At 44.8% G+C, this 16,345-nt stretch overlaps 1 protein-coding gene across 1 annotated transcript in view; it reads left to right on the plus strand.

The window, feature by feature from the left end:
• The window catches only part of FAM227A (family with sequence similarity 227 member A), a 151,906-nt gene that overhangs the window by 13,072 nt on the left and 122,489 nt on the right, over positions 1-16,345 (plus strand). Inside the window, exons 5-10 of the mRNA XM_021717910.1 lie at positions 60-206; positions 5,311-5,412; positions 6,209-6,313; positions 8,634-8,757; positions 11,602-11,706; positions 13,778-13,857. Of these exons, the coding sequence (XP_021573585.1) occupies positions 60-206; positions 5,311-5,412; positions 6,209-6,313; positions 8,634-8,757; positions 11,602-11,706; positions 13,778-13,857 (663 nt within the window). The remainder of the gene's footprint in view (positions 1-59; positions 207-5,310; positions 5,413-6,208; positions 6,314-8,633; positions 8,758-11,601; positions 11,707-13,777; positions 13,858-16,345) is intronic.

The raw sequence follows: 16,345 nt of genomic DNA on the forward strand, positions 1-16,345 counted from the left end.
ATTGTTTTATAATGTCAAAATGATGAACCCCATTTTCATATTCTGCTCTTTTGCTTTAGAAAACCGCAGATAAAAATCTGCTAGCAGAGCTGTACCAGTATCCCAAATTTAACAGCTCTAAACCAAATAATCTTCCGAATGGGGTGGACTTCTGTGACATGGTGGGCAATGTGGTCCGGGCGGAGAGAAATCCCCTTAGCGGCAAGGTAAGGAAAGACAGCAGACTACTCGCCCAACTGCAAGCCCGCTCTGCCCTGATCTAACATTTACAAAGCAGTCCCCTTTTTCACACCCCAGGAGCAACTGAGGAACTTACCTAGGACCAAACACAGACTGAGCTGAGCTAGGAACCCTAGCTCAAGTTCTCTCCAAAACCTAAATTTTTTCTATCAGGGCAACAGTCTCCAGACTGTTCTGATCACGTATCCCTACTTGCAAAAAATATTTGGTCACACACCCTCATAGATATATGGCTGTTGATAAATCATGTGCTTGTTCTGTTGTCAGTTGCTATGTTGTGAGTTAGTAAGTTCAATTTCTTTTCTTTCTTAATTAGGCATTAACTAGAATATTTTCTTCCCATACCCCTTGGAGTGAGTATGCCACCTTGGAGAGCCATGCAATAGAGCACTCTGGGTTCCTCAGGAAGAAAGAGAGCAAAAGAACTTGGTGTGCATAAGGGACACACGCCGGCTGCTTGGGAGGTGGGGGGTTATGGTAGGGGAGTTGGAAAGGGGAGGAAGCTCAGGAAATGGTCTCAGCAGCCATACAGCTGTGCCTCATTGCCCTTCACAATCACACAACTCTGGAGTCTCCAAAGCAGCTCTTGGTCATTGTCCCTTCAGCTCCTAACCAGTCACCCTACCATTCCTGGGACTCAGCCATCTCAGTCTCCTCTACCTGTAGTTCTCACTGCTGCTTCAAACCACATCCCCTGCCTCTCTAACTGTTTCTTTCTCCCTTTCCCCATACCCTTCCCTCCTCTCTTCTTGGCTTCTTCCTGCTGCTTTCTCTCTGGCTATATCAGTCCCATCTGTCTCTTTGCTTTGTGTCTTGCATTCAGACTTCCAGCCACTGCCCAGTATGACAGTACTGCCAGCTGGCATGGACTGCAGTCAGTCGGTGGACAGAGTGCTGGTCTCTGGGTCAAGCAATGTTGGCCCTGGTGTCAGGTACCTGGTTCCCTTTGTATCTGCCTTCCTCAGGGAGAGGTAATAGGAGGGGCAGGCTCTCAGAGCATCATATTCTCTACAAAGATGCTCACCACATTGTTAGTTATAGTTGCAGGAAACTGGAAGCTAGTACCTGTTGGTCATTAAGTGACTCTCTGGGCTCTAATTTCCTCTCCTGTAAAATAGGAATAATAACAGTCTCTACTGTTAAAATAGGAATAATAAAAGGCTCTACAGTAGAGCCTTTTTTTGTAAAATAAATAAGATAATGCACATAAAAGCACTTAGCACAGTGCTTAACAAGTCACAAGTTCTCAAAAATGGTAATGTTTAGGCTAGGTACTGTGGCTCCCACTTGTAATCTCAATACTTTGGGAGGCCGAGGCAGGAGGATTGCTTGAACCCAAGAATTTAAGACCAAGCTCGCCATAATAGCAAGACCTCATCTCTACAAAAAAAAAAAAAATTAGTTGGCCGTGGTGTAGCTGTAGTCCCAGTTACTCAGGAGGCTGAGGTGGAAGGATTGCTTAAGCTCAGGAGTTTGAGGTTGCAGTGAGCCATGATCATACTATCGCATTCCACCCTGGGCAGCGGAGTGAGTCCCTGACTCCAAAAAAAACCCACAAAAAAGTAGTTTAATGATCAATAACTGAAGAATAGCAGTCATTTATGGTATCTATATTATATGGACCATGTAGCCATAAAAATGAATGTTTATAGCCGTCAACTTGGCCTCTGCTTTAGAGAGTCTGGGGGTCATCACCCACCCTGAGCTCCAGGGGAAAAAAGCCCTTCCCACCCCACCTCACTCAGTAGTGCAGCCCCAGCTCCACCGAGCCTCACCTGGGACAGAGGAGTCATCTGCACGTGCTGGCTTTATGTTCTCACTCCCCATTCTCTTTCCTCCAGCTGCCTCATGGCCCCATGGCTTTCCGCCCTCATCCATTGAGTCAGTCATGAGCTTTCATCTTGCCAAATACAAAGGATGTGTTTCTGTCGTTATCAGAGATGACTTCTCTGCAGAACTGACTTGGGGAACGACTCCCTACATTTTGAAATTCTTTCTCCCTTGGTTTCAGCGAACTGTTCTCCCTCTGCTCAAGTAGCACTGTCTTGGTCTTCCAAGCCCCTTCACCATCCATGTTCTTCAGGACCCTGCCCTCTGCCCTATGTCTTCTCCCTCTGCACAGACTGGGGCAAGTGGACCTCGGCCATTGTCTTTGTTTTGTGCCACTGTCACAGAACACCTGAGACTGGGTAATTTATAAAGAATAGAGATGTGTTTCTTACAGTGCTGAGGCTGGGAAGTTCAAGATCAAGGGGTAACTTCTGGTGAGGGCTTCCATGTTTTATCATCCCATGATGGAAGGTGGAGAGGGGGGAGAGCAGGAGTGAGAGACAAGAGAAGGTTGAACTTGCTTGTATGACAAGCCTGCTCCCTCAATAACCACATTCATCCATTCTTGATGCAGAGCCCTCATAACTCATTTACCCTTTTAGGCTGCACCTCCCAACACTGTTACATTGGGAGTTAAGTTTCCAACACATGAACTTTGGGGGACACATTTAGACCATAGCAATCATCTTCCCTCATGAGGCTAATCCCTATTTTGGAACTGAGTCACTGCCTCCAAGCCCTTTGCTGCACTCTGGACATCCATCTCCCTCTGTCCTTCTGCCTCTGACCTGGATGCTCTTCAGGCTCTCACACTCATAAGCTCTGCTTCTCCTCCATCGTCCCTACCTTGCTGAAAATACAGCCTTCCACTTGGGCATCAGTCAGTCTCCTCCCACACCCTCATCTCTGCCTCCAAGTGCTCATGAAGATTTAACTGTAATCTCTCCTGTGTCTTCTGTCAAGTTCAGACCCCACAGCTTCTTGCCTGGATCGTTGTGCTGTCTGCCCAGCTTGTTGTCTACCTTGCATTCTCTATCCTTTCCAATGCATCTTCTACACTGCCACCAGGGATCTTTCTAGAACTCCAGTCTCACGGTGTTCCAGCCCTGTTGAATCAGTGCCAGTGACTTCTCTTCTCCTCTCCAGTTCTAGAACAATCCTCAGCTTCAGCACCACATAGATGCCTCATAGTCTGGCTCATGCCTGGCCTCTCACCACCTACACCCAGTGCTCTCATAGAGCACAGAGACCCCTTGGAGTTCCCCAGATGTGTCAGTTGCTCTCATGGGCTCAGCACATGCTTTCCTTCGAGCTCTCAGCTCTTCACCCAGTTATTTTTACTCTTAAAACCATCCTTGAGACCCCAGCACAGGTTTGATGCCTCCCTGGGCTCCATATCTTCCTGGAATTCCTTGTCTCAGGGCACCTATCACACTGTTATAAATGTCGCTTTATCTGAGAACCTGGAGGACAGGAATTCCACATTATCAACTGAGCACCTAGTGGGTGCTCAATACATATTTGTTAAAGAACTGACATGAAATCTTTTCTGAAAGGAAGCAGGGGTGTAAATGGATAAACAGTATCTAGCACACTCCTATCCAGTGTTTCTCGAGTGCCTGGTACTATTCTAAGCGCTTAATAGGCACCCCTCATCTAATGTTCACTGTGGCCCCTGGGGAAGTTTGGTTATCATTTCCATTTGCTGTATAAAGAAATTGAGCACTGAAAGATTTAGTAACTTGACTCAAAGTCACATAGCCAATAACTGAAAGAGCTGGATTTGAATCCAGGCAGTCTGGTACCAAAGTCTGTACTTTTTTTTCTTTTTTTGTTTTTTTTTTTTTGAGTTGGAGTCTCACTCTGTTGCCCAGGCTGGAGTGCAGTGGCACGCTCACTGCCACCACAGCCTTAACCTTCTGGGTTCAGACGATCCTTCTGCCTCAGCCTTCCAAGTAGCTGGAACTACAGGCGAGCACCACCACGCCCGGCTAATTTTTTGATTTATTGTAGAGACGAGGTCTCACTAAGTTGCCCAGGCTGGTCTCGAACACCTGAACTCAGGCAATCCTCTCGCCTCAGCCTCTCAAAGTGCTGGGATTACAGGCTTGAGCCACCACACCCAGCCAAGTCTATACTCTTAATCACTCCTCTAGTCTGCCTGTCTGAAGGAACATGAGGAATGGTGAGAAAGACAAAGCAAAGAGCAGGGCTCAGAGAGCTCCTTTCTAATGGGGGAGGCTCGCTTACCCATGCCGGTTGATCTTACCTGTATGCAGGCTCCAAGGGAGTGCCAGGGAGTCTTTCCCTTTGTATCCTGGAGAGTGGCAAGAGCTAGCTCTCTTCGCCCTTCCTAATGGTAAAAGAGAGGCATCTGTGTGTGTCTGGGGCCAGGCTGCTTGCTTGAACCTCCTGGGCTGTGTGAACTTAGACAAGAATCCTAACCTGTCAATCCTCTTTCCTCTTCTATACATTAACATAACTACAGAACCTAATATAGGTCGATTGTGAAAAACTAAGTGAGATAAGGAATGATGGTACATAACCCAGGGGCAGAGACACAGGAAGCTTTCAATAAATGTTGTTTGTGATATTATTACAGCGGTGGCTTTGGAGCCAAGGCAAGGGTCAAGCCCAGTTGTATGACAATATGAGCTACATTTCTGCCTCTCTGACCTCACTGGTAATTTTGTCTGAATTTTAGAATTCCAAATGCTTACTAATAACTCAGCAGACCCTTATGGTTCTTTTTGCATTTGTACGGTATCTACATTGGTTAATACTGGTTGTTATTACCTGAGTGTAGGAAGTGAGAGCTGGAGGTAGCTGGCATGGAGCAGCTGTCTAGAGTCTACAGTTATGAGTTCCAATCCTGACTCTGCCACTTGCCACTTTGGTTCTTGGTTTCTTCATCTATGAAATGGAAATCATAATGTGTGCCTCAAAAGATTATTATAGGTGTAAATGAGAATATGGAAAAATACTTGACTAGGACCAGGCAAATAGTGGGTACCCACTGAAGGGCTGGGTGATATTTCTGTTCACCCCAAAATATGTTGACTCCCAAGATGACTGGCAGGAAGATGGTATAACTAAGAACAATAACAAGCCATGGGACACAGGAGGGGAGGACACACAGGTTTTGAGTAAAGATAATTATGAATCTGACTGTGGCTCCAGGTGAGCTTCTTACAAAGAATAATAACCACAATAATAATGTGAATTTTGTTTCTTCTGAAGCCTTTCTGTTTAAATAGAGAATTAGAGAAGTTTCTCTCTTCTCCCTCTCCAAGAGCTATATGGCTGGATAGCTTCTGGTGGATTTTTCATGAAAGGTACCAGGTAAATACAAATCTGATTGTTTCTCTCCCTTGGTTAGTTATTTTTCTACAGAACAAATTCTAACCTTTTTAACATGGGCTACAAGCCCATCTGATCCTGCAGACCGCTCCTGCAGCCTCACCTGTCATCCCGACTCTTCCCACCCATGCCCCACACACCCTATGCTTCAGCTATTACACAATGCCCTGCGCCCCCCCTCAAAACTTTAGGAGCTGGTCCGTGTCACGTGACTGGTCAGGGACAGTGGGAAGAGTAGACCTCAGGATTTCCTGGGCCTGAGTTAGGGTGTGTTCTTCAGCAATACTCTGCCTCTATGCACATGTTTTATAAATCCTTTTAAAAAAATAAACTGGCCGGGCTCGGTGGCTCAGCCTGTAATCCCAGCACTTTGGAAGGCCAAGACGAGAGGATTGCCTGAGCCCACAGGTTCGAGACCAGCCCGGGCAACTTGGCGAGACCTCATCTCTACAATTAATCAAAAATTAGCCGGGCGTGGTAGCGTGTGCCTGTAGTTCCCGCTACTTGGAAAGCTGAGGCGGAAGGATCACTGGAGCCCAACAGGTCAATGCTGGGGTGGCCGTGAGTGTGCCACTGCACTCCAGCCTGGGCGACAGAGTGAGACTCCAACTAAAAATAAATAAATAAATAAGCATATTATTTCATTAAGCATATGAGGCTAAACATCTTAAGAATAAGATTCTTGGAAATGAAAACAACACTTACTTAAGAATCCCAGCCCCTTGGCTGTTTGGACGAGGGACTCTAGTAACTCCTCCTTCATTTCCATTCCTGGCAGCCCAACAAGGAGATCCAGAACAAGCTGTTTGACCGGATAGCCCAGAACTACGCCCGCCTTTTGTTTCATGCACCCAGGTCCCACTATGAGGAGGCAATCATAAAAGTGAGCATCACCACTCTGTAGGAAAAAAGCACATTAGATCTCAATTCATTTCAAATGCCAAGAAAAAGCCTTAAACATTCTTTCCATAGGGAGTAATTAGGAAGTTGTGATGATCCATACGCTGACTTGCAATGCAGCATTACAAAAAATACAGCAGAGCTATATGTACTGTGGGAAGGTGTGAGGATGTATTTTAAGTGAAAAACAAAGCAATTTATACAGCTCTGTTTTGTGTGTGTGTGTGTGTGTGTGTGTGTGTGTGTGTGTGTGTGTGTGTGTGCATGTGCCTATGAATAGGAAAAAAACCTGGAAAAATATTTACCAAACTCTTAGCAATGGTTATCTCTGGGGAGTGAGGCTATAAGAGATTTTCCTTTTTCATTTTATAGTTTTTCTCTGGTATTTATATAAGCATGTAATTTTAAAATTAAATGTATGATTATACATATATACTTTTTATATGTGTGTATACGTATGTACATATGCACTAAAAGAATTGCTAGAAGAAAATACAAGTGAATAGTTGCATGATTTGCAGGTGAGGAAGGAATTTCTAAGTATGACGTAGAAGAAATAGCCATAAAGGAAAAGACTGATAGATTTAACTATATACTGAGAAAAAAAAAACTACAGACAAAGTTTAGAGGCAAATGACAAACTATGCAAAAATACTGTTAGTATATATGTCACATGACATAAAGAACCTTACCAATCAATAAGAAAAAAATTAAACACTATATACCAATGGACAAAGTACATAAACTAGAAATTCACCAAGAAGAAAGTACAAGTGGGGAATAAAGTTCACCCTTAACAATAATTTAAAAATGCAAATAAAAAAATAATAATTTGGAACCCCCTTTTGCCTGTAGATTGCATAGATTACAAAGTATAGCCAGGCGTGATAGTGCACACCTGTAGTCCCAGCTTCTTCAGAGACTGAGGCAGGAGGATTGCTTGAACTCAGGAATTAGAGTCCAGTCAGGGCAATATAGTAAGACCTTGTCTCTTAAAAAAATAATAATAGGGTTAAAGATGAAGGGAAATGGGCTTCTTAGTCTAAGTGGGAAGTGAATTGATACAATAGTGCCAAAAGTCATTTATACTACTTTAATGACCTCTAAACAAGTCACCTAAGCTTTCTGTGCCTCAGTTTCATCAACCGTAAGATAGGGATGTTTGTAAGGTATCTGACATATTGCCCAGTACACACTAAGTCCCCAATATATCGTAGCTGCTCTAGTTACTATTATTATTTCTTACTCTGGGTGACATAATCTAATATACAGAAGGATCTTCTTTCATTTGTGCATTTATTCATCCAACAAATTTTTGACTGCCTACTATGTGCCAGACACTGAGATGGCTTAATAAATACAAATAACTATTCAGCATAATTTATAATGCAGTCTTACAAACAAGACACTCTCCAGTGATGGGAGATGTTTAAGTAAATTTTGATATGCCCATTCAGTACAATATTATGAAGGTCACTACTGGAAAGAAAAATCTCTGCCGGGCTCGGTGGCTCAGCCTGTAATCCCACACCTTGGGAGGCTGAGGTGAGTGAATTGCCTGAGCCCGCGGGTTCGAGACCCGCCTGGGCAACTTGGCAAGACCTCATCTCTACAATAAATCAAAAAATTAGCCAGGCGTGGTAGCGCGCGCCTGTAGTTCCAGCTACTTGGCAGGCTGAGGCAGAAGGATCGCCGGAGCCAGCAGGTCGAGGCTGCAGTGGCCAGGAGCAGCCACTGAACTCCAGTCTGGGCGACAGAGTGAGACTCCAACTCAAAAAAAAAAGAAAAGAAAGAAAGAAAAATCTCAAAGACTTTATAATAAATTGGAGAAGTGCTTATATTGTTATATTAAATGGATAAAGTCAGAAATAAATGTGTAATTTGAGCTCAGTCATAGTTAAGAAGCAATAACAATAGCACCTGTGCATTAAAAAAAACACCCAGTGAGTAGCTTTTACTATCACTGGGAGATAATAATGTGGGGAGTCAAATATATCTTGACATCATCTTGGTTATGCTTTGGCCAAATTTCAGAAGGAGCTGAGCAACAGCCTTCATGAAGAGGTGCTGGGTGAGGGAGGAGGTTGCTGGCCGAGCATGGCATGATGTTGAGGGGTGATCCTTGAGTAGGTAGTCCACAGAAATGTAGAGGCAGGCGAAGACAGGAATTGCTCCCCTTGTGCACAAGAAGGCCATGAGGTGTTGGCTAAAGCATTTGGTCACAGATTCGTTCTGAAGCCAGGGGCCCTTTTCTGGGTGTGGAAGTGTTGAGAATGTTGCCTGTGCTCTGCTTGCTCCACCAGAGGTTGCCATCTCTGCTGAGCCAAGCCCTGTACACCAGCTTCTGTTGCTGCTTCCCACAATCCTGGTTCAACACACATGAATTCAAGTCTGACATCTGTAACACGATGAGCCTATGGATTTCAGGTGGGATGACTGCTTTCCCCGGGGAAAGCAATTCTGGAAAAATGTTTTTCAGTGTAGCCTAGGTATATTATTGCTTGCCATTACACCCCTTCATCAAGACGGTCTTCCTTTTTCTCTCCTTAACATTGAAGAGGCTGGGTGTGGTGGCTCAAGCCTGTAATCCCAGCACTTTGGGTGACTGAGGTGGGAAGACTGCCTGAACCCGTGGGTTCGAGACCAGCCTGGGCAACATGGCGAGACCTCGTCTCTACAGTAAATCAAAAAATTAGCCAGGTGTGGTAGTGTGTACCTGTAGTTCCGTCTACTTGGAAGGCTGAGGCAGAAGGATCCCCGGAGCTCAGCAGGTTGATGCTGGGTGGCCATGAGTGTGCCACTGCACTACAGCCTGGGCGATGCAGTGAGACTCCAACTCAAAAAAAAAAAAAAAAATTGAAGAAAGTAAAGTATGTGGTTAGAGCCCCAGAAGTATGAATTTTCCTGCTTCCTCAAAATAGTTCTAGTTCTCTTCTTAATCTACTTTTTGTGCTTTGCTACATCTGTTGTGAGTGAGAGACCCTCTTTTAACAAGATACCAAAGTTTCAGCACAGCTCTGTTAGTTAACCATGTGCTGCAGGCTAATGGACCAAGAAGTCAGGAACCCAAAGTCAGCATGCTGGTTAGATACTCCCACCCATCCACCCTCCATGTGACCCCAAGTGGCCTCCTGCGTCCCCTGACCCTCCAGCACACACAGTGCCAGCTTGATGCTTACTTTTTCAACTACCTTCCAGTCCCTTCCCCACTTTCCTCATCTCAACCTAGACATTTTCTAAGGTCATTAAAAGCTACTATTTATTGAGAGGTCCCTGTGTATTAAGTACTGTGCTAAGTAAACACTATTTACATTTCCGATTGTGTTGGAGCCCAAGATCACCACCACATTAGGAGATTTGCCAGAAGAACTCACAGGTCTCCATATATGGTTGTAATTGTGGCTGAGAGATTCATTTAGTGATGTAGGAAGGGTACACAGCTGCATGATATGGGAAAAGACAGGCAGAGTTTGGAGGAATCCATATGTACGCTTCCTTGTGCTCTCTCCCTCTCATAAAGACTCACAGGGTCCACTCATTTCCCTGCAATGAAAATGTGGTAGCATGTGTGTGATGCTTCTGCCTAGGGATGCCACAGCGCTTAAGGTTTGCATTAGGGGGAGTCACGTGAATGCCTCTGTCTATCAGGTACCACATTTCCAGGAAAACAGGTATTCAGCATAAACCACAGTGTTTTACAAACAAGTAGGCACCATTAGCCATTCTTTATCAGTTAGAGAAGGTTTTCTATTCGTTTGAGAAACTATTTACTAGCCACATTCCCAACAGCAGCCAGGTTTTTCTAGGGTTGGCAGTGTGAGGCCTGCTGTGTTAACTGTTTTCTGCACACCCATTTAATCCTCTTAACATACAGGCTTAGAGAAGTCCAACAGCAAACAAATGGGGGAGCAGGTATTCAAAGCCAGGACTGTGTCACGCTAAAACTAGGTCTTTGGTTGTTATGCCATCCTGCCTCCCATTCTCTGACTCTCTTCTCTTCTTGCTGTTCCACCTTCCTATTCCCCTTTTTGTCCAAGGCTACACCTCCTTCCCCCAACTCATCCCCAGTGAGAAACCTCCTGTCCATTTTGTCCAGTGGAGCCAGCAGCTTTGCATAGTGACCCAAATGTCTCAAGTAATCCCTGGAAGCATCACCATCAAATATGGAAGAACTCATTTTTGGCACTTTGCTAAATATAATAATATGTTGAAAAGGCTGGGCACGGTGGCTCACGCCTGTAATCCCAGCACTTTGGGAGGCGGACGCGAGAGGATCTCCTGAGTCCGTGGGTTCGATATCAGCCTGGGCAACATGATGAGACCTCATCTCTACAATAAATAAAAAAAATTAGTCGGGTGTGGTGTGGCATGCCTGTAGTTCCATCAACTTGGAAGGCTAAGGCGGAAGGATCACCGGAGCCCAGCAGGTCGAGGCTGTGGTGGCTGTGAGCGTGCCACTATACTCCAGCCTGGGTGACAGAGTGAGATTCTGACTCAAAAAATACATATATGTTGAAGAGATATTTATTAAACACCATTGTATTTATTATGTACCAGGTTTAGTAGTAAGCCCTAGAGGTACAAAGAGGAGTAAAGACCCCAAGCTCCTGTCCTTGGGGAGCTCATGGTCCAACAAGAACAGGGGAGATAGACAGAAAAACAAAACTACAGTGACTTCACATTTGTATAGCATTTTTTTTTATTTTTTTGAGTTGGAGTCTCACTTGGTCGCCCAGACTAGAGTGCAGTGGCTGCTCCCGGCCACCGCAGCCTAGCCTGCTGGGCTCCGGCGATCCTTCCGCCTCAGCCTTACGAGTAGCTGGAATTACAGACATGCGCTACCACGCCTGGCTGATTTTTTTGCTTTATTGTAGAGATGAGGTCTCGCTACCCAGGCGGGTCTCGAACCCACGGGCTCAGGCAATCCACTCAGCCTCCCAAAGGCGCGGGATTACAGGCTGAGCCACCACACCCGGCTTGTATAGCATATTACAGACTCACACATCTGTATGATCTGACCCTCACACCCAGCCATTAGTGAGGCAGGGCAGGTGTCTTTATCCCTGTTTTCCATATGGAAAAACTGAAGCTCTCCAGAGAGGAAGTGACTTGGCCAAAGCCACAATGCCATTATGGGCAGGGCTAATGCTGGAAAGCCAGCCTCCCTAGAACCAGCAGGGGGTTCCGGGGCCCCTGTCTACCTTGGACCTGTTTCTTCTCTCCTGTTCTCTTTTGTGGTCGTGTCCATCTTCACTCTTGATTCCCTCTTAGGTACATATCCTTACCCTCAGAGCTACAACAATTGGGACTACTCAGAACTGGATCCAGAAAGATTCCGGAGAGAAGAATTAATGTTACAGAGAAGACTGATAAAGGGTAATATACCAGTATGGGCTTCCACCCTCTTGGCCCCTGCCACAGCCAACTACCATCTAACTGAGGCAGGGGAGGGCCTTAGCACTAATGTCCTCAGGCTAGGTTCTCTCTTAGGTACCCCCAAATTGGCCACCAAAGGACTGAAATTTTAATGCTTATGTACTGTAGTTAGAGTCCACATAACGTAGCTGTTGGAATATGGAGATTAAATTTTATATTCCAATAGTAGATGCCAGGTAATGGCTGTCTTCAATATGCCAGGCACTGTGCTAGGCTCTCGGTTTTATTTAACCCTCACGACAACGTGCTGAAGAACATACCAAATCCACTTCATAGATGAGGAAGCTAAAGTTCAGAGAAGCAACTTGCCTAAGGTTCACTTTTTTATTTCACCCTCCATACACATAATGAGCATGGTGTGCCAGGTACTGTGCTCAACACTAGGAACACAGCAGGGGAGGCAAGCACAGTCCCTCCCTATGATCTAATGGGAAATTCAAGCCACACGATTATACTCCATATTGGGCACCGTGATGGGAGGACACAGGGAAGTGAGGCTGCAGGAGGAGGGGTATCCAGTCCAACCCTGAGAAGATTAGCAGTTGATATTTATGCTAAGACTTGAAAGTTGGGTGTTAGTCCAAGCACCCGCAGCATCAGGGTCTCTTCAGACCCAGTAAATCAGGCTCTGCAGCTTACCAAGATCCCCCAGTGATCTTGAAGCACATTCCAGTTTGAGAAACCCTGGCCTAGGGTTTGAGAATACCTAGCAACCTTTAGAACAGGATGTGTGCTGGGCTCAGTGGCTCAGCCTGTAATCCCGCGCCTTGGGAGGCTGAGGTGAGTAATTGCCTGAGCCTACGGGTTCGAGACCCTCCTGGGCAACTTGGTGAGACCTCATCTCTACAATAAATAAAAAAATTAGCCGGGTGTGGTAGCGCGCGCCTGTAGTTCCAGCTACTTGGAAGGCTGAGGCGGAAGGATCGCCGGAGCCCAGGGGGTCGAGGCTGCGGTGGCCGAGAGCGGCCACTGCACTCCAGTCTTGGTGACAGAGTGAGACTCCAAATCAAAAAACAAAAACAGGATGTGCCTGCAGTTACTGGCTGGAAATTACAATAGCCACCACTTCCTCAGTGCCAGGTTTACCTGTTACTTTTCTAAGCATTTCCATGTATTGACCCCTTAATCCCTTAATAGATATGATTTCCCAGTAATCATCACACACACTTAGGGAATTATTTTCAAAGAGAAAAAAAAATCCAACCCATAAATTTTCTTCCAATTTAATGACATTCTAATGAATATTAAATTTAACAGCTTATGATTTGATAAATTGTTTCTTTTTTAAGCATGTAACCCAACATTTATTCATTTTTTTGGTTTCTGAGTTGGTTTTTCTTTTGAAGCAAGTCTTTTTTTCCTGCACTTTGAGTGCTTGTTCTTTGCACAGGGCAGTGTATATAGTATTTCCTTTCATTGACTCATCAGCACTGGAGGTAGATCGTCCTTATACTCTTTAACAGGATCAGAGAGTTTTGGTAACTTGCACAGCAGGTGGTGTCAACAGAGAGACTCTAGTTTGCTGCTCTCTGGTCGGTGTCACTACCTCTTGTCTTTCTTTCTTCCTTCCTTCCTTCCTCCCTTCCGTCCTTCCTTCCTTCCTTCTTTCCTTTCTTCCTTCCTTCCTTCCTTTCTTCCTTTCTTCCTTCCTTTCTTCCTTCCTTCCTTCCTTTCTTTCTTCCTTTCTTCCTTCCTTCCTTCCTTTCTTTCTTCCTTTCTTCCTTCCTTCCTTTCTTCTTTCCTTCCCTTCTTCTTTCCTTTCTTCCTTCCTTCCTTTCTTCCTTCCTTCCTTCCTTTCATTCTTTCTTTCTTGATGCAGTCTTGCTATATTGCCCAGGCTGGTCTTGAAATCCTGGGCTCAAGCAGTCCTCCCACCTCGGCCTCCCAAAGTGTTGGGATTGCAGGTATGAGCTCTCCCACCTGCTCACTACTTCTTTTCTCAAAGCTCCTGGTCTGCAGTCATTGCCCCACAGCAAGAAAGAACTAATGAACACCTTTTCCCTTTCCTTAGGAAGAGGATTTTCTTTCTTCACTGGTAAGAGAAGTTCCTCCCAGAAGCCACTCCAGAGCAGAAAATCTCTCCGCACTCAGGTAAGGGAAGCACAGACTGGGACTCCTTGGAACCCCATGAGCTTCAGAAACCCTAGATTCTTCTAGAACATCGGTGGCCTCCTGTCGCTTGCACATCTCTGTGCTCCCTGCCTCTGTTCTACCCCATCTTCTCAAAGAAGGGCCCTGGAAGGTCTCCAGAAATGCAGCAATTGGGAGGAGGGAAGGAACCAGCCTTTCGGTGCAAGATGCTTTTATGTCTTTTTTTTTCCTCCATTGATCTTTGTGATAAGCCCAAAACTTGGCAGTCATCCCTGACACCTACTTCCTCCTCTGCCCTGTTGATGTTCCTGTCAGCATACCTCCCAGAACCACCCACCGCGTGCCCTTTCATTTCCACTCCTCTAGTTCAAGCTCCCATCACTCCTGCAGTAGGCTCCTGTCTCCCTCAGGCTCTCAGGTACCTCTGGGGCAATCTTTTCCAAATGAAAAGCTAATTATATCATCCTCTACCATCTGACTCTTTCTTATCCCCCCACCCTAAAAACCCTCCTTCTAGCCCTAAAAAACATCTTCCACAGCCCAGAAGGCCTCCTTTGGCCTTTGGAGTAGACTAACAAGCACAGCCCTGCCTCGTCTGGCCCAGCCCCTTTTCTACCCTCATGGGTTTTCAGGGTGCCTGCCACAGGGGTCCTCCTTCAGTTCCTTGTATACACCATACTCTCTCCCTATATGTGGCCTCTATACCTGCTATTCCTCCTGTCTGAGGTAAGCTCCCATCATCACCACTGCCGTTGTGATTGTTAGCACCTCCTCCCAACTACAAGTGCAGAGAGATCACATTGCTAGCATTCGGTTAACCAGATGCCACAAATAATGGTCTATGTTTTTCTGGAGAGCTGGAAAAAAATAAAAGTCCAGGCAGGGTTTGGCAAACTATGAAATCAGGCCTTTTACTGCCTGTTTTTGTAAATAAAGCTTTATTGGCACACAGACATGACCATTTATTTAGTATTATTTACAATGACCTTTGCACTGAAACAACAGAGTTGAATACTTGCAATAAAGGCTTTATGACCTGCACAGATGAATATTTACCATCTAATTCTTTGCAGAAAAAGTTTGCCAACCCTTGGTCTAGGAGATGCATACTCATCCTTGCATCTCAGTTCAGGCTCTTGTACTGGAGGGAAAAAAAAATTTCTCTACCCTCTTAGGTAAAATATATGGAGCCCTACACTTATGAACTAACTAAAGACAGGAATAACAGGAGAAAAGGAATTTAAATTTTATTTGATGTTAATATTTTTACATGACACATGGGGCTTCATAGGAAAAAAGTGAAAACTCCAAAGAAGCTGTTAGGCCTGATAGTTTATATACCCTTTTAACAAAGTGTGATAAATTGTGGAGATGTGACAAGACAAAGGAAAAGTGGTTGGACTTTTAGGAATGGTAAATTATGGTAAGACAAATGTATGAAGGAAACTAATGAAAGATAAGGGTTAATTTCAGCAAGGGTTGTTATGCAGATTCAAGTTGATGCCCTCTTCAGTGATGAGTTATCTCTTTTTCCTAGTGTAGGAGAGGGGAAGGGGGGACACCTTCACAAAGGAAAATTTATGCCCTGCTTTTAGACAGTAAAAGGAAGGTAAAGAGCTCTTCCTGCATCTGCTCTTTCTCAGTTGCCTTCAGCCCAAAATAATTTTTATGTCAAAGTGGCATATTTTGTGATGGCATTTTCTGATTCCCTTCACTCTCATCCTCGAGGTCAGCTTTCTAATCCTCTAAGCAAAATGAGGGTCTTTTATTAGGTTGGTGCAAAAGTAATTACAGTTTCAGACTGTGAATTTTATTTTTTTATTTAATTTTTTAAATTTATATTTTATTTTAAAGATATGTGGTATAATTCAGGATTAGGTATATAAGCAGATATTATACAGGTAAAGTTAGGGCCTTCCTTTGGTCCCCACTTTGCCTGGTTTAAAATCAGGTACCCTTCCTTATTGATGTTGTGTTCCCCCTACCCCCCACTCCGGCAGTATCCCACTATTGCCAATCCCTTTCTTATAGTATTATGGTAAATGTTGAGGGTCCACTTATGAATTAGAACATGTGCTACTCTGTTCTTTGTTTCTGTGATAGATCAATGAGCATGATAGACTCTAAATCCATGCAAGTTGCTACAAAGTCCATAATTCTGTTCATCTTTATGGCTGCATATGCCATCATGTATATGTACCACATTTTTTTTTATTCAGTCCAGTTTCAATGGGCAACACAGTTGGTTCCATGTTTTTGCTATTGTGACTAGTGCTGCAACAAACATGTATGTGCAGGTATCTTTTTTTAGAATGATTTGAGTTTCTCTGGGTGTATTCCCTGTAGGGGATTCCTGGATCATATGGAAGGTCAATTTATAGTTCTTTTAGAAATCACGCCGGGCTCGGTGGCTCAGCCTATAATCCCGCGCCTTTGGGAGGCTGAGGTGAGCGGATTGCCTGAGCCCACGGGTTCGAGACCTGCCTGG

The sequence above is a fragment of the Carlito syrichta genome, unplaced genomic scaffold (genome assembly GCF_000164805.1).
Source record: "Carlito syrichta isolate Samal-C Ts95f unplaced genomic scaffold, Tarsius_syrichta-2.0.1 Scaffold311496, whole genome shotgun sequence".
In the NCBI taxonomy this organism is placed as follows: domain Eukaryota; kingdom Metazoa; phylum Chordata; class Mammalia; order Primates; family Tarsiidae; genus Carlito; species Carlito syrichta.